The sequence below is a fragment of the Channa argus genome, chromosome 8, assembly GCF_033026475.1.
Source record: "Channa argus isolate prfri chromosome 8, Channa argus male v1.0, whole genome shotgun sequence".
Lineage (NCBI taxonomy): Eukaryota > Metazoa > Chordata > Actinopteri > Anabantiformes > Channidae > Channa > Channa argus.
In genome coordinates, this window is record NC_090204.1 from 4636555 (window position 1) to 4657579 (window position 21025).

General features: G+C 39.4%; 1 protein-coding gene across 1 annotated transcript in view; it reads left to right on the plus strand.

The window, feature by feature from the left end:
- Positions 1-768: 768 nt before the first annotated feature.
- sh3rf1 (SH3 domain containing ring finger 1) overlaps positions 769-21025 on the plus strand; it is a 30519-nt gene continuing 10262 nt past the window's right edge. Inside the window, exons 1-4 of the mRNA XM_067512158.1 lie at positions 769-1050; positions 1942-2441; positions 19836-20111; positions 20652-20747. Coding sequence (XP_067368259.1) covers positions 2067-2441; positions 19836-20111; positions 20652-20747 — 747 coding nt within the window. The 5' untranslated portion in view covers positions 769-1050; positions 1942-2066. The remainder of the gene's footprint in view (positions 1051-1941; positions 2442-19835; positions 20112-20651; positions 20748-21025) is intronic.

Genomic DNA, 21025 nt, shown 5'->3' on the forward strand with positions numbered 1-21025 from the left:
AACCACCAGACAATCAAATATACTGTCATTTAGCTAACTATCGCAAAACAAGATTAATCTTAAAAGTAGACCCCTAATGGAGTATCTGATCTGACTATATTTAAATATTTGAATGACGCAGCAGTAAACATGTACATGATACATTGTATCAGAGTGTTAGAAAAATGTAGACAACGTAGCCTGCTGGATATGTAACATGGAAGAGGGGCTTTCACAATATTTTGGTGACAAGTTGACTTAAGTATGTGCCACTTAGCTAAAGTACCAACAAAACTGTGGCAGTGTAGATAGGAGTAGCCAAGAAATTCATTGACAAACAAGTTATTTTCCACTTTGTCCGGGAAAGGAGCTTTTTGAGCAATCATTACATGTCAAAAGGGGACTCAGTTCACGCCCTTTAAACAATGCCAGACGCCTCCTTTTAGTGCGCCTTGGGATTTTTGTCTTTCCACTGTGACAATCAGACTTTGTATAAAAATATAAACAATATCATCAAGTGATTGTTTGACCCAGTTGATAGTTTCCGTTACAGCGAGGATATGCGGAGTGACATTTATTCGAACAACCTGCTTATCACTTGTTTTTAAGCGCATGTTAAGTACTGACATTACGCACAACTTTGGATTTCCACACGCTGCACCTGGGGTACTTTTCTGTCTTGTTCTTGCGTACGTGCCCCCTAGAATGTTCCCATTTCCCGACAGCACTTGAAGCCCACGTCTTCCCTCCCTCCCTCCCCCTCCTCCTCCTCCGCTCGCTCCCCTCAGCGGCACAGTCCAGTAGCGCAGAAGTAGCGTATTAGCATGGCGCTCGGTGCGGTTGGAGTTCCGTTGTCTTGCTTGCGTCCTTTTCTTGTTAGGTTTTACTGAAGTATCTGACAGAGGCGTGTTTATACTGGACGTTTTACGCATCTAAAAGACCAACGGTAGTATTTGTCTGGTGACTGCTCCACACAAGTAGCTAGAAGATCCAGTGTAGCTTGCTGCGTTAGCAGGGAGGTAAAATTGGGAGATACGGGGCAAGAAGAGGAGGAGTCCGGTCTAAGAAGAGGTAAGCTGAGTTACATGTAGTGAGCGGCAATTAAGTGTTTTTAATAAATTGCTATCTCTCAGAAAAGTTTTAGAAATAGTTTTTGTTTTGGACGAATGTCGTAAAAACTTCTAATTGCAAGTAACCCTTAATGAAAACTTCTGTTAACTGTTAATTCAGTCCCTGCGCCAGCCCGGTTTTTTTCTAGCAAACTTCACGTTACTGTAATTTGCACATAGGTAGTTTTAATCTTTTGCTAGTAGTTGTTGTAGTAGTAGTAGTAGTAGTAGTAGTAGTAGTAGTAGTAGTAGTAGTAGTAGTAGTGTCATCAAAAGTCTCATCAGTACACGTTTTTCGTGCTGTGATGTTGACTATTATTGATATTTTTGGGGCAGGGTTACATTATTGGTAGACTTGGACCTGTGATTGAAATGTTCGCTTGTAATCAACTTTCAACTTTTCGATTTATCATTTTATTGTTTACCAGAAAAAGGTGTAATCTTCTTTATGAATCCTTTTGTGCTTTTACTTCGGAAAGTCAAATCACTGTCTTTCTCTCCTGCACTATTTCTGTAGGTCTCTCTCTCTCTCTCTCTCTCTCTCTCTTTCTCTCTCTCTCTTTAGCGCTTTTTTTATTGCGTGGTGATCGTGCAAAAGTTCATGCCCCAGGGATCCGAGATCACAGTTAACAGGTGTAGTTATGCGTTGTGAAGTAAATCAGATTAAGTTAGCCTTCAGTCCCTTTTTTGTTAATCTAATCCAGACAATATGGCAGCAGTGTTTGGTTTTGCCAGTGTTGTTAGCTCAAGACTAGCTTAGGCTGTAAAAATATAGTATTTTCTTGCTTAGCAAATGAAGTAACACTACACATTTTCACCCATATATAAAATGTACTGTTTTTTCTTTTTCTAGTTGATGCAGCTGCCATGGCCATAGATAAGGTATGGGAGTGACGTGAGATTTCGGGTCCTGCTTCCAAACAAAAACCTTATCAGCATTATGTCTTTCTGCTGAAGAGAAGGCAGAACATACCAAGAATGGACGAGTCAGTATTGTTGGATTTGCTTGAGTGCCCAGTTTGTCTTGAACGGCTTGATGCCTCGGCAAAGGTTCTTCCCTGTCAGCACACCTTCTGCCGCAGATGCCTCCAAGGTATCCTTGGGTCACGTGGAGAGTTGCGCTGCCCAGAGTGTCGGACACTCGTGGAGTGTGCCGTGGATGAACTCCCCAGCAACATCCTCCTCGTGCGCCTCTTGGATGGCATCAAGCAAAGGCCTCGAAGGGCTGGAGCTGCGGTTTGCGCAAATGGTACGTCTGGAGCCGTTTCCAAAGCTCATGGCAGTGGGACCAGGGACCAGGGCAGCCCAGGAGGACAACCCCAGCGAGCTCAGGCTAAGAGCACCCTTGTACGGGTTAGTGCACTCTCTGTAACTAAACATGGAGCAGTGGGCACAAATCTTTGTTTTCCATTTTTAGGGTCAAACTGAAACAAAACAAGAGAAAATCTGTGTGGATTAAAAACAGCATGTTGCATTACTGGCGGTCTAATCTTTTCTCTGGATTAACAGTTATCGTGGTGATTCAAATGCCACCCACTTGACTAGCAGCCCAGCATTATTAATGGCAGTGATTGAGAGTAGCTAATAGTTCCACAAACAAATGATTCTAGTCTCTGCACTGACTGCAACCAGAAGGGTTCTCAGATCTTTTTTGGTTGGTGACAATGCTTTACGACAAAGTCTTACATTTAAAATACCTGCTGTAGTTTTGCTTGTGAAATCCAGGGTGTGACTCCAAAGTGTTTTTTTTATCACAGGTACTCAAGAATTGCTGTAAGTATAGTTAACAAAGCAGTAGAAAGTTTTAAATTGCCAGGAGCCTTTTTTCAGCAACATCATTTAAACAGATGCAAGAGGGGCTTTTTAAATACAGAAAATAAGAATATAGCTTCAGTGAATCCAAGGAAACATGGGTTGATATTCATGCATCACTGTCCTAACTTGTGGAAATACACAGACCAACAGACTTATTGCTACAGTGTCGTGGTACCACTATTTACCTTTCAGGTCAAACAAAAGCTTTTTCTTTTTTCTTTTTTTTTGCATTCCTCTATTGGAAAGTCAATGCCTCATATGTTAAAATCACCAAAGTCACATGTGCACACTACAATTAAAAAAAAATATATATTTTACATCAGAAAAAGGTATAGTATACATAATAATCCTTATTTTAACAGCTTTAAACAGGTCAAAAACTTCCCAAAAATGTCAGCGCAAAAAAGACCTGTGGGCCCCCCTTCTAGCAGTTTTGGGCTCCATACAGGATGATAGAGTAGATGAAAAGATGTCAAGGACCTGTGTAGAATCATTGGAATGTCAAAGTGCTGATAATGTATCTGGGTAACAATGCAGGTATGAAGATCAGAGACCTTGCTGCATATCGCTACTGGGAGAACCGCCTCATTTGCCTGAGTACCATTTCAGAGGATTCATTCTCATTTCAAAGCAGTTTGTGCATCGTGGAATTTTAGTTTCTGAAAGAGATGGATACCTAAAACAACCACTTTTTTTTTATTTCTGTAGTATTTTTTCAAGTTTGATTGTTTACTAGTGCCCATCAAGATTAGAATGTCCCCTCATATACACACCATGTTAAATTGTTGTTTATAACTGTGACATGCATTCAGAAGCACTTCGCTGTTTGACTTGCATTTCCAACTATTTTGTTGAAGGTTGTGTCTGTTTTTTCTGTCTAAGGCCAATGATGAAAGTACAGCTAAGAAAAAGAAAAGATGTGGCTATGCAGGTGTAACATTTTCAGAACATAAAAGACAGACATCAAAGCTCTTGCTGATTGCCTGGCATGAACTCTGTTCAGTCCTCCATGGAGACTAAGCACTTCACTGCCCCTGGGTGATACTCTCAGTCCCATTTCATTATTGTTCTTTGTCAGTCTTCTGATTTTTGGGCTATCCCAAGGCTTAAAACAGCTCCTTTGGTGCCGTGGACCTGTTCAAGCAGAGCCCCGCCTCTAATTCTCATATGGCCAGAGAATAGCTGGGAGGGGAGTGTGGTGGAAATTGCCTGACAGATGCACACAGGGTTTTGTTTTGGGTCCCCTCTGATCTTACTTACTGACCGACACATGTCGCGAGGCCAGCAGAGAAGGTGTCTATGGAAAGCTACTGGCAGGAGAAGCTGATGAGTGTTAATTGAAGGTGTTAGGAACAAATGGGACAAATGTTTAGTGACTAACCTCACTAAAGTCACATTTCAGCCCCTCCTCTTAACATCTCCATGGCAGCAGCAGCTGTTTGACACCCTGCCCTGGCATTTCTTTGATCAGGTAACTGTAAAGGCTCATCTTGAATGTAGCTCTGTTGTTCTCTGCCCCTTCACAGTCAGGTTGGTGACTCACCTCCATGGTTCTCCATTACATGGAGGTTTTGGCTTCCTCTTGCCCTTGTTGACTCATAACACAGTATTTTGTTTCCACAGATTGTGAAAAGAGAGTGCAGTGGGTTTTTGTGTGAGAGCAAATAAAGCCACTGGAGTTGTCTGGAAGTCAAAGGTCAGGGTTTAGGATTAATGGCAGTCAGGGGTCAGAGCTGAAGAGAGAGAGGAGAGAAGATTTAGAAAGACTCTCTGTGCCTGTCTTCAGTTGACATTAATTTCCTCTAGAGATTTTAGCCTTTACTCCCAATGATTGAACAATAGAAGTTCTTTTATGATCGTTTCTGCTATTAAAACCTGTAGTGTAAATTTAACAGTATTGTGCATTAGCACAGTTTGAAGTTTTGGTGACTTTTGCAGCTCTAATATCTCCAGATATGCTTATTCGTTAAGGCCCTAAGTAACAATAATAATTTCACTCAACTACCTATTGGATGTGAGAGAGATGGTACATGTATGTGTGTCTGTCTTTGTGTGTTTTATTGACAGGAAATGGAACCAAATTGTTTCTTGAGCTCTTGTGAGTTTTAATTAGTCCATTTTACTTTCTTTTGTATTGAGAGCTTTATGCAATGATTTATTTTTTTTCATATGCCTCCCTCTGTTTAACAGCTGTTTCTCCTGCGGTTCTTTCTTAATATCTTCAGATTCACTAAATTGATTGTAAACAAACATATGGAAAGGAAAACGCTTTTTTCTGGTATTATTTGCTGCTGATTGAAGGCAGTTGTCTAGTTTTTCTGTTACACACAAGACATTCCAAAGTTGTGTTTTACCAGTTATGTTTTACAGTTTACTGTGTTTTATTTTCTTGTCGCTTAGTAGTTGATTTATTTCATCTAAAAAAATGTTTATGGGTGTCTTATGTAGAGGTATCTTATTAAAATTCCTGTGCACCTCCCTCATCTGAGGTCGATGAGTCACATTGGCCCTCTTTGATGACATCATATTGTTGTTGAAGCTTTTCCTCTTAGCTTGCTGGCTGACCTCTGCCTGTTCGACTCAACCCCATCATTACACCCTCACACTGCCCACATACTGGCAAACACATACTTATGGCTTTCCACTGGGAATTTTTCAAGAGGGCTTTGGTCTATTCATTCCTGCTCTCTCAACATGCTCACACTTTTTTTTTTCTTCTCTGTATTTCCCACGGAGGTCTAGAAGTAGCCAAGCCTTTCTGGACAGTGCGTGTCAGGGAGCCACCTGTAATTTTCTCTTGAGACACTGACACAAGCTGTGTTTTGCCCGTATTTCTGCCATGTCCCTCCTTCCTTCTTGCTGTCTAAATCCAGGCTGGAGCCTGTTAAAGGTCTAATGAGATTACAGTTTATTAGACAGTGAGTCGGCACTGCTCACCAATCTTTGTACTGCTGACTGCTGACTCTTTGTGTGTAAAGAAAATACTTATTTAATGCACCAACCTGTGTCTATTTGTCAGGCTGTCCCAATGTATTTTTACACACTACACATTAATAAGTCAGTTTATTTGTAGACAAGTGCAGTTTATTGGTGTCAGATTACATGTATGCATTTGTATGCATGTTTTTCACTGTATTGTCATATAAAGTATCTAGAAAACAGATACCAAAAAACTAGGGTAACTTGAATGGCTCATAATTAGGATGGATATAGTTTGGGATACTTTACTACTACTATTAAAGATATAAAGGAACTTCTTTTTGTTTTGAAAATTTGATCTTCAAATTCACAATATTGTCTCCATCTAATAATTGATTATGAATTATTATTAACCAAATGTCAGTACATAAAGTTGTTAAAATCAGCTCCATCTTTTTATTAATTACTAGAAAACGTGTGTCTGTTTCAAAACACAAGATAGACAAAATAGTTCAAAGTACAGCTTGAGCATAGCTCCCAAATGAGGTACTGTAACCTATGATTAGATCCAGTAGCTACTGATATAAATAAATATAAGCTTAAAACAATGCACAGTGATAACAATCCCTCAAATTAAGAATCATAAATCCACCAATCCATTATCTGTTGTGCTTATCCTGTTAAGAGCCACGTTACGCATATACAGTCATTGTACAAACGGCGGGTTACACGCTGGACAGCTCACCATTCTCTCTCTGTTGTTTACACAGACAGCTGTAAAGTGAGACAACCATGCACACTCGTATTCACACCTAAGATCACTACTTAACCAAACTGCATGTTTTATTTTTATGTACATCCATACACAGACGTTAACACGCAAGCAGTGATATTTTCCGTCAGAGAATACTGACACAAAACAGACAATATACTGCCCAGCTGGAAGCTAGCGTGGCACTGCATAGCTGGGGATGAGGATGGGCTGTAGGGGGTTCAGTGTCTTGCCAAGGGACACAATGCGGTCGGTAAGAGCGGGGTGCAAACCTCTGACCCTATGGTCAGTAGGTGGCCACTCTACCAACTGAGCCACTGCCGCCCCGATACCATCTGGTGGTTTTAATTTTTAATTTGTTATTTTTTTCTTCTTTGTCCTTTCGGCTTATGCCTTGAGTTCAGGGTCACCACAGTGGATCATTGTCCACATGTTGATTTGGCACAGTTTTCACGAAGGTTGCCCGTCCTGAAGCAACCCTCCCCATTTTCTAGCAGGCTTGGACCGGCACTACACAGCTGGGGATGGGAGAGGGCTGTTGGGGTTCAGGTTTTAATGATAGGCCATAATTGGCAGGTGTCAGAACAAAGTGCAGAGTTCAAAAGACCTAATCATGTGACTAAGGTCCCCCGTCACTGTAGGGAAACACCACTTCCCTGATAAAGGGTGCCTGTCTATGTTTAACTTTTGGTGCCTTCTATAGACACAATTGTAGAAAGCTGTTGACTTGATTTCTCCTTTTTAACCTAACTTCCCTATATGAAATAAAGTGTGTGTACGTGTGTCTGAGGAATGCCACGAGTAGTTGCAGGTCATTGTTACTCCTCTAAACATCAGGCTTGTCTAGACTTGTATTACTTGCCAGCTCATGTTCACCCTCTCCACTGAGGCTTTGGATAGTATCAACATGTAATAATGTGTATGTTGTGGCTGTTTTTTGTGCTGTTAGACATGCAGTGGTATTCTTTGACTCCTGGGTAAATGTGCTATTCTGAGAGAACATTAAATGTCTGTACCTATAAATAAGGTCTGTAGTTCTGTTGATGTGCCTCTGCACCTGAAAGCCCCAGGGCAGACTCAGGTGTAGCAGTTGTATTTTGACATTATTTAATATTCATACAATTTGCTACCCTTCTGTTTGTGATTTTTCTGAATATTCTGGACCATCACATAGGTTTTCTCAATGAAGGTTGTAATGTAATGTGTTTGTTGTTGTTTCCATTGTGTTTATGTTTAATTCTGAATTTTACTTGCAACATTTGTTAAAGGCCTCCTGTGTTTTCTGTCCATATCCCATCTTCTGCCATGTCTGTCAGCATGACAATTGTGAGGGATGCAATCATGACCTTCACATGACTTATGCAGACTAAAAAAAGTTATGTTTTATTATCTGGTCCATTACCAGGATTCTTTTAGAAAATGTTACTATGACTTATCAACTTTTCTACAGGCCACTTTGAAAGGGCTTGTCATTAAAGAATAGGTTTGTACCAGTTGTATGAAAAAGTTTATGTCAGCTATCCTCCTAGTCTGGGTGTTAGTATTTTGCACCAAATTGTTTTTTTAAGTGTTTTCAGAAGAATTTATTCTTTTGACTGTTTTGTCAGCTGTTTAACAGTGTGCCCCTCCCCTGTTCCCAAGATACCCCTAATACCTAACTAGCCTCATCAGAGCAGTTTAACCTATCACCCTGTGTTGTGATTGGTGAGCCATGATTGGTCATCCATAGGCCATTTGACTGCTGGCATGTTAAGTGTTAAGTTCCCATCCCTGGGGCCGAATCGTGAAGTCCTAGGAGTTTCATTTTCAGTTGTTTGACTTATGACCCCAGAGATTTTATGGCACCTTCAAGCAGCAGCAGCAGCAGCCACTAACTTTGCTGCTACATGATTGATGTGTGGTCCCAGACCAGTGGGGAAAAGACAGATTCTATCAATTATTTTTAATGTTTTTTTTTTTAGATTTGTTCCTGTTGATGTATGCTGTATATTTTTGCTGTTCTGATCGGAATGTTTCCTGTTTGTCTTTGAGGTCACTAGGTGCGGTTAAACGGATTTCGTCGGCTGAGGGACATCTTTGTCCCAGCTAAAAGAAGGCACTGGGAATCAATACGTAGTGCGAGAATGAAGTGTTGTGTTCTTTAATTTAGAACATTTTTATTTGATGAAATTAAAATTAAAAATTCTTAAAACCAATAATATTTTGATTATTAAAATAGTTGCTTTTTTCCAATATTGTCTCTTTTTGAAATGGTTTAAAAAAAAACTGTGTTTATTCTCCAGGGAAGTACCAGTGAGTCCTAAATCCAGGCATACTGAACGCCCGTGTTCTCAGTTACACCACATGTCTCTTGGTGACAGCATATAATTAATTATTGAACAGGATTTGAATAGGAGAGAGCGCTGACAAAGACTTTACATTTTTTTGGAAGAGAGGGCAAACATGTCCTGCCCCAAACACTGACTGTGGAACACTTTCCTATCACAACTGTTCTAAATTGAGGTTAATGTTCTCTGACCTCTGCTGTTTAACACAAATTGGCACCTTCTCTGTGAGCTCTGCTTGAAAAGGCCAGGTCAATGTTTGGTTTAATGAGTCATACACTGATTTCAGATACATGGCGACTATTATACAGTGCACACCCACAAAACCTAGGTGTGAGGTCAATAGACAAGCAGTCCTGCTACACCACTGTGTTAAAATGTTAGAAAAAGTTTAATCCAACCAGCCTTGTTTTTTTTTATTCTCTATATCTTCTTTCACAAACAAACTCCAGGCAGTGTCTCAATTGTCGTTTCACACATGTAGCACACAGTCTGAAGCAATCTCTTGGGAATAACTGTCATGTACAGAAAGCACAACATGATATAAAATTATGCTGTGAGGGGCAAAATGTTTTTTGTTTATACCACACAAATGCCATACATCCAAAAAAAAAAAAAAGAAACTGTGGCAGTCCCCTGATAGAAACTTGGTCAACACGCTCATTCGGGACAGAGCAGCGTGCTCTGTGTACGCACAGGGTCGCTAATATAATCTGGACTTGGCACCGGGGCAAGCAGGATAAAGTCTAGGTAATCTCTTTGCTGTCTCACTTGGACATTTCAGCCTGAGAGTGAAGTCTGTGGGGGAAAAAAAATCACAGTTCCAGCAGATGTGTGAAATAAGTTTATTATAGACAGGTGTGATCTTAATTTTAATTGGTTGAGTAGACTCCCTCTGTGGTCTGTCGTTCAGTACTATGGATTCTTCCCCTCTTCTTGTTTTAAGTGGACCCAATATTTCCCTTTGTTCATGGGTTTACATTAAAGTAAAGCAGCAAAAAGGAAAGTAAGACCACTTAGCATGTGCGTCTCTCTGTAAGAAGTTTACTATCTGAGGTGTATTCAGAGACGGTACGGAATGTGGTTAAAAGTATTTTAGATCGGGGGGGAAAAAACAAATACCTGAATACCCCAATTGAAAACTAAATACCTACCCAGCAAATGACTATCCAAATAGTCGAATATGTAGGTCCAGTCCTAATTAGACCCTACTTGTTTTTACTCTTGATTAGTTTTAAGGCCTGGGACGCACCAAGGCAACCATAGGCCTTTAGGCTAACTGGTATTGGGTTGGTCTTTGCGATGTGTCTTGCACTGTTGGCCCTAGTTTAAGCCCTGTTTGCGCCTTTTCGGGCCATTCAACACATCTCATTCACCATCCATCACTGGGCGAGACCATTCTGATTCAGCCTAGTGAATTAGTGCACAGGATGACACCATAATAACAACGCTAGTACAACTTGATATGTTGTTGTTACATAATATCAGACATACCCTTGATAAGTAGTAGTTAAAAATCATCTGTGGTGAGAGAGGAGTCAAAATGGTAAGCTAACTCCATTTTGTTAACAGTGTATTTGCAGTCCCAGGTCTTCTACTTTCCGCATTGTCTCATGCAAGTACAGAACATGCAGTGCTGCATCCTCATTGGCTCTATGCAATGTTCTTGCGCCAGTTCACCACCCAAACAAAGCTGACATGACCCGGCACAGCAGTTGGTCTTAAGTAACCACAGCAACCTGGATTTTAGTAATGTAAGTCTGGGCCAGTAGAATTTTCTGCTTGTCATATGAACCAATCCCCTTTTAATGGCAAATGTGGTCATGGCTGCTCCACAGGAAATTCATAGATTTCTTGCAAATTGTAATTTTTTTTCCATACTCAGTGCAGGGAAGGGGAAAAAAATAGTCAGGCCCCCAACCCACTTAGTTTCTCAGCTTTACCCCTTGACATGCTTACTCTAGTATGTGATGCTTCTCTTAGCAGTGAGTAGAGCTAAACGAAAGTTCTTAGCTGCATGTTATATACAGTATGATTAATTTAAAGTGTGTTTAGTCGACAAACGTACTCTCTTAAAATGGTACTTAGTGCTGTGTCACTTGTTGAGTTGGAGCACAGATGCTTTCACCACAACTGTGTCAATATCCTGGCTTTTTGTCTTTGTGTTCTTCAGTTGCCCATTAGGCTGACGTCCTATGCTGGAAAATCAAAGATAAGCAGGCATAGTAGATATAGCTAACAAATGCAGATTCAGCAACCTACAGAATAGCTAGTTGTCCAGTTCCTTGTCAAGTTTCCCTGTGACTTGCAACACCCTGTGCAAATCGAAGTCCGCCTAACCAGAGCAGAGAAGAGCAGGTGGCTCACCCTGAATGGCTAAGGGGAACAAAAGGCCACAGACACTGCATGCTTTCACCAGCACAGTGGAGAGTAATGTGAGGAAATGCTTAGTATTCAGATCATATTTACTGGTACTCAGTACACAGATACTGTGACATTTGTTAACTAATCCCTTTGTAGCTTGGATACAACCTAATCTCCTATGTGCAACACCCAACTAAGTTATTAAATACACGCAGGATCAAAATTACTCTACTCTTACTCAGCTATTGGCAATTTTTTTTTTAAGTCTATACAACTTTCTGTGAGCATAGGTTCGTGATGATGAGGCTTGCTTCTCAGCTCACTGCCCTATTTTCTTTATAGTTGTTTGATCTCACACTGTTTCTGTTTCCCCTGTCTCCAGCTTGTATCTAGCTTCGTTTTTCTCTCTCTGGTCTGAAATGTGAGTGGCTTTCGTGCATTGGGAATTGTTAAGCCTAGTGTATGAACTGGCTCAGAGTTAAGGAGTGCTGTTCTTTCAATTTTTAGTCAGACAAGCAGAGTGGGTGATCCCAGGGCCACCCAGAACCAGCCTTTTGCCCTCATCTGAGGCCAGATAGGTAAAGAAAACCAGCCCATAAAGGAGACTGGACAAGGAGATGTGCAAGTTGTTTCAAGTCCTACATTTTCACAGTAGAGCATGGACGCACACCTAAACACAGAAAAGCTTCATGAAATCCACATGTTTGAGAGCTCTAGTGTGTGTGTGTGTGTGTGTGTGTGTGTGTGTGTGTATTCCCATAGATCCATACCCCTATGCTGCAAAAATACCTTCTTTGTGATGACTAATTCATATCTTGCTAAGTGCACCCAGCTCTAAATTGTTTTGAATGTTGCTCATGTTGCTTCTGCTCATGTGTTATGTTACGATGGACTCCACAATCATCAGCACCACTTTAAGACAGAAATCCCAGACTACAACTTAAGGTCAGGAACTAGCCATAAAAATGTAGATTGTTTAGGTTAGTGAGTGTTTACTCCTGATATTTCCTGTTTTGCCACTGGGTCTCATGAATATCTGTGTCAGTGACAAAACATTGACAGTTATAGAATATAAGTACCCGCCTAAACTGGACATGCCTTCTCTGACCTACAAACACAAAACATGATGGTGAACAGAAGGAGAGTTTTAAAGGCTTTTGAAACTTTTTGTTCTTCTCACATGTGATCTAAGATTCCATCTGGCCTCCAGACTACTCTGTGTTTTCGTGCCTGTAGACTAATGTGTGGGAACACATTTGGTATGTAGTGAGGGGAAACAAACAGCACAGTGAGTTGTCAAAGAGCAAAGCTCTTGGAAAGCTTGAATTGTTTACCTCTTCCCTCTTCAACAAAATGCAGTCAAGTGAATAAATGATTCTAACCACATTAGACCTGAGTATCTCTTAGACTTTATGCATTCTGAATTTAGTTTTTTTATTTAATTTTATAAAATTTTGGTGCTCGCTCAGTGGGGACCAGTTCAATAGAAAGATCTTGGCTCAGCACTCAACAAAACTGAAATGCCTAAGTTTGCTTAACCTTCCTCTTGTGTTAGGGTCGGCACCGACCCATTTTCAGTTTTAAATGCATAAAAAAACCATATACATTTGTTTGTTACATCAAGGCTTTTTGACTTTGTCAGTAACCTCTATTTCAACAAAATAAAAAACATTTAAAACTTCTAACTAAATTATGAAATGCTCTTAATGAAATTATGACATTTGTGATGTTAGGGTCGGTTTCGACCCACTTCTAAAAATAAGGTTATAAAGCAATATTTATAGCAAAAACTGAAACAATAAGTGCACTGTCAGCATAAACACTGACAGCCAGCTCCTCTCCCAATCATGTGAGCTTTAGGTGACTCTTGTTTTCCTGTATAGCTGCACAAATACAGAACAAACAAACAAACATGGACGCGTCCAGACGTGTGAATTCAGTATTGAATTGGTGACTTGCAGAGTTCACATCTCCAATTTACAGCTTCAAAAATGAGAAAGATTTTAAATAAGCCAAGTTCTGGATAGTATTTTTGGTAAAAATGAGGAAGTAAACACAGAGGAACAAAGCGACATGCATAAGCAGGTTTCTGAGGAGGAAGACAATGTAAAGTTTCATCCAGAAGAGATAGACACATCTGATGAGTCTGATAAGGAGGCCACTATTGAAGAATTTGCTGAAAGTCCAAAGACGGTAAGATCTTTTGGAGGTCAGTACCTCATGATGCACATGGTAGGGCAGCTGCTGCAAATGTCATCAAAATGACCCCTGGATTCACAAGGTTTGCTGTGACGAGAGTCAGTGACATCAAGACATGTTTTGAGCTTTTTATGCCATTGTCACTAAAAAGAGTAATTCTTGTTTTGACAAACCTTGAAGGAAAAAAAAGTCCATGGTGACAAGTGGAAAGACATTGATGAGGAACACCTAGATGCTTACCTTGGTGTTCTTCTTCTTGGTGGAGGGTACAGATCCTGCAATGAGGCCACTGATAGTCTCTGGGACGCATCAACAGACAGAAATATTTTTCGCGCAACAATGTCACTTATGGTATAAAAATCTGGGCAGCCTGAGATTCAAAAACAAGCTATGCCTGGAATTTACAGATTTACACAGGCAAAGTTGCTGGTGGCATCCCAGAGAAAAATCAAGGAAAACGTGTGGTCCTCGATATGACTACTGGACTGCAGAGTCACAATATCACTTGTGACAATTCTTTGTACCAGCTATGACCTTGGATAAGAGCTTCTCAGGAGGAAACTTTTAGTGAAATTTTAGTGAAATAATTTTATTTTTTGGCTTTTCCTTGAAGTAAATGTATATGGGTCAAAACTGACCCGTAACACCATAGATGTTACTATTGTTAAAAATATAAAAAAAAAAAAAAAAAACTGAACAAAATTATTAAAGTGATGTGTTCTAACAACCCTTAATAATGGTAAGGTAACAAAACAATCTTGTATTTATTTATATTTTTCTATTGAGGTTCATTTTACTATGTTCTTATACTAAGATTGAGGGGTATGCTGACAAAAAAAGCCCCAAAAGGCCCACACCTAAAACATTAAAACTAATATTTTCATTGAAAAAGAAGCCTAACAAGGTAACCAACAAATGAGAAACAAATTACATGAGAAATAATTTTTTTTTTTGTGTATTTTACAGCTGATTTAGGACACGGGTCAAAACTGACCCGTTAACACAAGGGATGGTAACAGAAAGCTAACACAAGAGGAAGGTTAATCCAGTAAACTTAATACCCAGCAAAATAAGTGTTAGATTTATGAATCTTGTTATTCTGGTGTTGTCAAGGACCAACACATTGATCTACAAAGTATCTTTAAGTGGTTCAACACAACCAGATTTTTATTTAAATATTTTATTTTATTTAAACATTCACTTTAAAATTGTATTGTTGTACATTTTTGAAGGGTTCGTCTTTTGTATTTTTAGTTACCTCTAGGTAACTAATTTCAATATGCATCCTAAGATAACTGGCTGCTGGTTGTAGTTGTAGTTTAGAATCATGATTTGCAAGAAAAACTGTATTTCCCAAAATGCCAAACTTTTTTGATGAGGCCGAATGGCTCTCTTTTCTAAGATTCATTTACACTATCAAGAGACCCATTAATAGCTAAAAATGCTCCTGTGAGGAGTTACCATAGAAACCACAGAATGGAAGTTATTCTTTTGTCTCTGACTGAGAGGGAAAGAGAGAGAGAGAGAGAGAGAGAGAGAGAGAAAACAGCTCCAGATGAGTAAGCTGTGTCAGGAGCTTCTGCTGTCACAAGAGCTGCTCATCTGAAGGTCCCAGTTTGACAGCATTACTCAAGTGTTATAATCTGTTTTCCTTTGTTCGACCACAGTCTTTGTAATCTTCATGTCAAGGCCTTGTTTGATTTTGATGGAATACTTTGATAATCAGAAATCTTTTTTGCTTCTGTTAACTATACATAATAGAAAATATTTCTGAGCAGAGATCAAGAACCAGTTGTTTCATTGCAGCCAAAATATGCCATAAATAAAAAATGTGTTAATAGTGTAAACAATAATGCAATCTACAAAATATAAATTACAGTTTCAGCCTCTGCTTTTTTGTGCTATTTTTGTGAATGTAAGCACTCTATCATAAGCTTCATACCGCCACCTTTAGTCGGCCTCTCTTTGTCTGAAGCTACCCTCTTTTATTTCTATTTTTAATGTTTGCACTAGAGTAGATTAGATACTAGATACTGTGGGGAGGTAGGAAAAGAGTCTTTTTTTTGCAGCAGTCATAACGCCAACAATTTAAACTAATGCAGCTCTAGTGTATGAACATGGCACATATTTGAGTTCATCCTTCCCATCACCTGTCTGTGTTTGTGCTGGCGAGATCGTTAGATCTTTTTAATAACCAACAATTGTCCTGTGACATCATAGTCGGTGTGGTAGGTGCTCTTCATGCTGATGGGCACAAAATATACCTTGATGTTTTAGCTGTAAAACTGGTGTAGGAGTGCCTATTGGTAACTTATTGTTAATTTTGTTGTACAGGTTGACTATCTGGACAATGTATATATCGAAACAGGTCACCAGCATGGTTAAACTATATGCTAAGCCCCCCCCCAAAAAAACCTTCGAACATCATTGAGTAAAGGGAAACTATCCTCATTTGACCTGATCTTACCTCATAGCACTATATGCATGTACTGTCTTTATCCCTGTCTGCTCATAGGTTGTTGACATTTGGTTGTGCTGCAGAGCAGAACACTTAAGTTGCGTGTAATGCAATGAGTGGAAAGGGGAAACTATAACAGCTTAGTCCCTGTAGCACACTTTTCTAATTGGATTATCTGCAATACAGGAGTAATTGTACACACACCAGCTGATGATCTGCACACTGGGCCTAAACACACAGTTTTATTCTCTGTCTCTATTTTTATCCGTCTGTCACTCATCTATACATGATAAAGTTACTGCAGGTGAAAATGCAATGATGAAAGTGCTGAAAAGTTCCACCTGGGGTATGATGTTTTAATAAGTACATTCAGCAAAGAAGCTCATAAATGATGCATATACATGGACTTAAGTTTTAACTAGCTCCTAGTCATAAGCCGTTTTCACGTATGTACTTAAAACAGTTTCTGGAAAATTAGGTTTGGACATTGACACTGTAGTGATAAATTAAAACTAATGATACATTAAATGCTGAGAACAGTATTTTTAATTGGTAAAGCATTCTGAGGAACAAATATGCCACCAAATAACTTATATTATCTCAATTATTTTATTATGATACCATTATGATAGAAATTATAACATGTCACCTGCATATCCTCATTGGTGTCCAACGATGACTTAGGCATTTTGCAAACATTCTCATTGCTGGCTTCATCAGTTAGTTAAAGCGAGAGCTCTCTGGGCCCTACTAATGCTATATGTGGTGCAAAATATTTCTTATTATAACATAGTGGGCAAATAGGTGCGTCTTCCAGGAGTTTTTTTTTTTTTTTTTTAATCTCAAGTTATTGCTGTGTAGGGCTTTCTACGAAAGTAAGGTTGGCTTTGGGACTTGTATGGAAAAGCGCCCAAGGAGCATTCAGACATGATGCCCTAAGATTATTGGTAAGGAGTGCATGTCTCAAAGGGTCTTTATACTGCTGTATAATTACATTCATAAACCTATTGGAGAGGCTTGCTACTAATTCAGCCAGAAAAACAAGGTTTTCTTTAATTTTGGCTGTTTTGTGTCGGGCCTGGATATTCATGCAGACAACCTTAGTACCTTAATGTTCACCCTATCCCCAGAGAAGGTTGAAAGTCATAAAGGCAAGGAGGGTGTGGGTATAAAGTGCGTGCGTGCGTGTGTGTGTGTGTGTGTGTGTGTGTGTGTGTGTGTGTGTTAAGCAGGACAGTCGGGTAAGTAGACAAACACACACTTAGCCAACCAAGCTTTTCAGAGGCACAGAAAATTTGATTATAAACTGCATTAGAGATGCTATGACCAGAATATATAAATTTTTGATATTTTGTTTTAAATAACAAGAATGCCTTTTTATTTCTTGGAAGCTCCATTCCAGTCTTGTTGCTGAAATACAATAAGAAAGTTCATGCTGAAATATAATCAATTAATTGTTTTTGTTTTTTAGTGAGAATTTGTGCTTACTGCCAACTTTTTGTAATTGCAGCAACTCTTTTGCACATCCCTAAAGATGAAACATTTCTTATAGCTTGTATGGATGTTGTGGAAACTTTTTAGCTGTCCGTACATTCCAGATAATGGCATAGTCCTCTCATCTCCAGCTATGATTTAGCGCAGGATCGATGATACTCCTTTCTGCAGATCCACTGCAGACACAACAGCATTGTCTCCATGGCTGCAAACCGGATATTAACTAGCAAAGACATTAGCCCCCCCCACCCTCCTGGGTTTGCTCTGTCTTGCTCACCCACACCACCTTCTAGCTTCAGAGGCCACTCTGTGTGGCTAAGTTTAACATGAAAATGTAACTCTGTGAACAGCCCCTCTTTTATGAGGCCAGGACAGGGAGATCATAACAAACTGACAAGTAGGCCAATACATTGCACTCTGTAAGGAGTGACTTAGTTTTTTAGTTATTCAGTAAAGAAATTAATAATGAAAAACACCAGTTGCTAAACTAGTGCAGTTTAAATCCAAAGGGACATCTTGATGCCTCGCCAGCCCACTTTAGCAAACAGGACATATTGTTCTAGTACAGTGTTTTGTATATGCAGGACTGACTTCATTTTATGAGTGCAATCACCTTTAGCATGTGTAAAAGCAATTGCATAACAGTGTTGACTTTGAACACTGTGCTGCTACTTACTGAAGGTTTTATTAAGTCTTGGCAGTGAATACAGTTGCCGTTACATCATGTTCAGTTTTAAGGGAGAAGCATTTAATATTTACTATGTAACTAGGTCTTTTGTACCTGAACCTGTTTGGTCTTTTGAAACAAAAATAGTAGAGTTTTCAATTTTATTTAAACTTTCATCATGAAACTCCCTGCCAGGCCTGGGTAGGCTCAAAAAACCTGTTTTACCCTGAAAGGAGGCCCAGTTCCAATGCAGCATGTAGGGGTCTGCAGTACCCCTCCTCCTCGTCCTTCCCCACATGCTGGACCAGCCGAGTCAAAGACTGATAGACTGTGTGATTCTCTGCAGAAGGGTAATGTCACCCTGGCTCACCATCATGGCTCATTCTGTACTTTTACTCTCTACTGAGCCTTTAAACGGTTCATTAGCCTTCAACAAGACTGCAGAGCCTGCTCCAAACTCTGCTTTAACCCCTGTTTCTTTGGCATACTGTTTCACTCTACTAGCATCTGCCTGAGTTGTGGAGATTTTTCCTATCGCTGTCAATATTCCCTAAAGGTTTAACACTGTTTAATTTTCAGTGTTGCCATCTTGTCAGTTGGTGGTATTTGTGATTCTGATCACTGCAAAGGATGTCTACCAGCAGTGGGGTAAATGTGGGGGGTTGGTTTGGACTGAAGCCTTCCTCATAGACACCCATCCTGAATGGAGAACATTGATGCTTCTTTATCCTGCTACTCCCCCCCCTACTCGCTGTTCCTCTTTTTCTGGATTGTCATTCCCTGAATGGGCCTTTCAGGATTCTAAGCTAGCAGGCTGAGATACAAAACCTTCTACTGCAAGATAAAGGGACAGGGCCCCGAACCCTCTAAAGGCGTTAGTCAGCTAGTCACAACCAGCCCGGCTCATCATACTTATTCTGTGAACCCACACAACATAGAGCTTTTCACTATTGAGTCACAAATGGGGCCTTTTTGGTTAGTTTTATATGGATAGTTGACAAATTGGTTACTGTGACTTAATATTTTTCATTAGCGCTGGCCAATGTGCGATTTATATATGCTTAGCCATTTTCATAATGTCTACATTCTCTCATTTCAGGTTAATCAAATAAACATTTATCTTGTCCTGCTCCTTTTTTGTATTTTTTTTTTTATATATTGAATAGATTTTTTTTTCATACAATATACAAAAGACACCCAACAACACTATCACAGGCAACAAGACTCCCTTGTCCAACACTCAAGGACTTGTCCAAAGTTGCCAGTCCATGACAAAGACAAAGACAAAAAAACAGGTTCATAAAAGTATACATAGCAAACGTAGCAAAGGGTTCCATGATTGGGATTCATCCAGTAATGTGACAAGCTGCTTCCATATGATAAAAAAACGTAATTTTCTGAATACGACATTCTTTTATTTTTAAAATGAACATTTTTTAAAATATTTTTTAATAATATAAAAAAATAATAAAAAAATACATATATATTTTTTATAAATTCTTGCATCATTTTTTCTTGGTCTCTTATGTCAACTGCATTTTGGGTTTTTTTTTTCAATCTGTTCTTTAATTTTTGTTAGACATGGAAATACTGTATGGATGCAGTACACTTTTTACAGTATAGTTCCTTTAATCTTTTAGAGTGAATCCAGTACACAGAAGTGAGATGCATCCTTTATTGGTGTCATCTTTTTCGTTCCACCCTTTAATCGTTTTTCTCTCAAACTCTTTTTTAGGGTGTACCTCAGCTCCCTTGCGCAAAGGCGCTTTACAACTACGATGGCAAGGAACCAGGAGATCTTAAGTTTAGCAAAGGAGACATAATCATCCTGCGCCGGCAAGTGGATGAGAACTGGTACCACGGTGAGATGGGTGGAGTCCATGGCTTTTTTCCCACCAACTTTGTTCAGGTCATCAAGCCACTCCCACAACCACCACCTCAGTGCAAAGCTCTCTATGACTTTGAACTTAAAGACAAGGAGGCAGACAAGGACTGTCTGCCCTTCTCTAAGGTGAGACACTGCAACACCCAAGGCTGTGCTATGTGGTCACTGCAGAAGAACAAACATACCTCTCATTATGGTGACGCTCTGTGTTCTAAGCATTCATTTCATCAAGTTATGGGTGTGTTGTGGGGGTTGTTAACTGAAACGCCCTGAGAAATGGTTTAGATTTTGAGCCAGGCATCTTGAAGTACAACTGTAATTAGGCTGCAGAGAATGAATGCCATATAAAGCTCAACTACAGTGATTGAATGGTTTTATATGCCTAGCTGTTTGGCTCATATTTGGATGTTTTTGTATTCTGTCATCACTTGTTTAAATGCCACATCAGCAAAACAACAAGCTTATGAAGTAGTTTTTCAAACAGATTGCCATCCCGTAGAACCTGGTATTTTTACTCATGGGCATGCTCCCTTTAATAAAACATTGTATTTACCTCATTATTCCTTTTCAGTGTTTGTTCCTCAAGGAGGAGAAATGCTCTTAGTTAGCACGTTTCTAAATGACGTCCTTCCTAATAAAGTGCCACTATCTGTCTTGAATTAACAGGATGATATACTGACTGTGATCCGAAGAGTGGATGAAAACTGGGCAGAGGGAATGCTGGGAGATAAAATTGGAATTTTTCCCATCTCATATGTTGAGGTATGAAAACTAATAGTGTCACCTGTTATTGATGGATCAAGTGTCTTGATTCTTTAAACATACATACTCTCCTTCTCTTCTACAACATGCTGTATTTATTCCTTCTTTGCCTTTTGAAATGTCTAGATTTTTCAAGGAAACACTGAACATGTCTTTGAAGATTTAGACAGTCAGTCTCCACAGGTTGCACTTAAAAGAATAATCCTGACACAATTAAGTCAATATCTGCCTTTTAAAGATATAGGACAAAATATCTTATTATCTCTTATTATAATGCA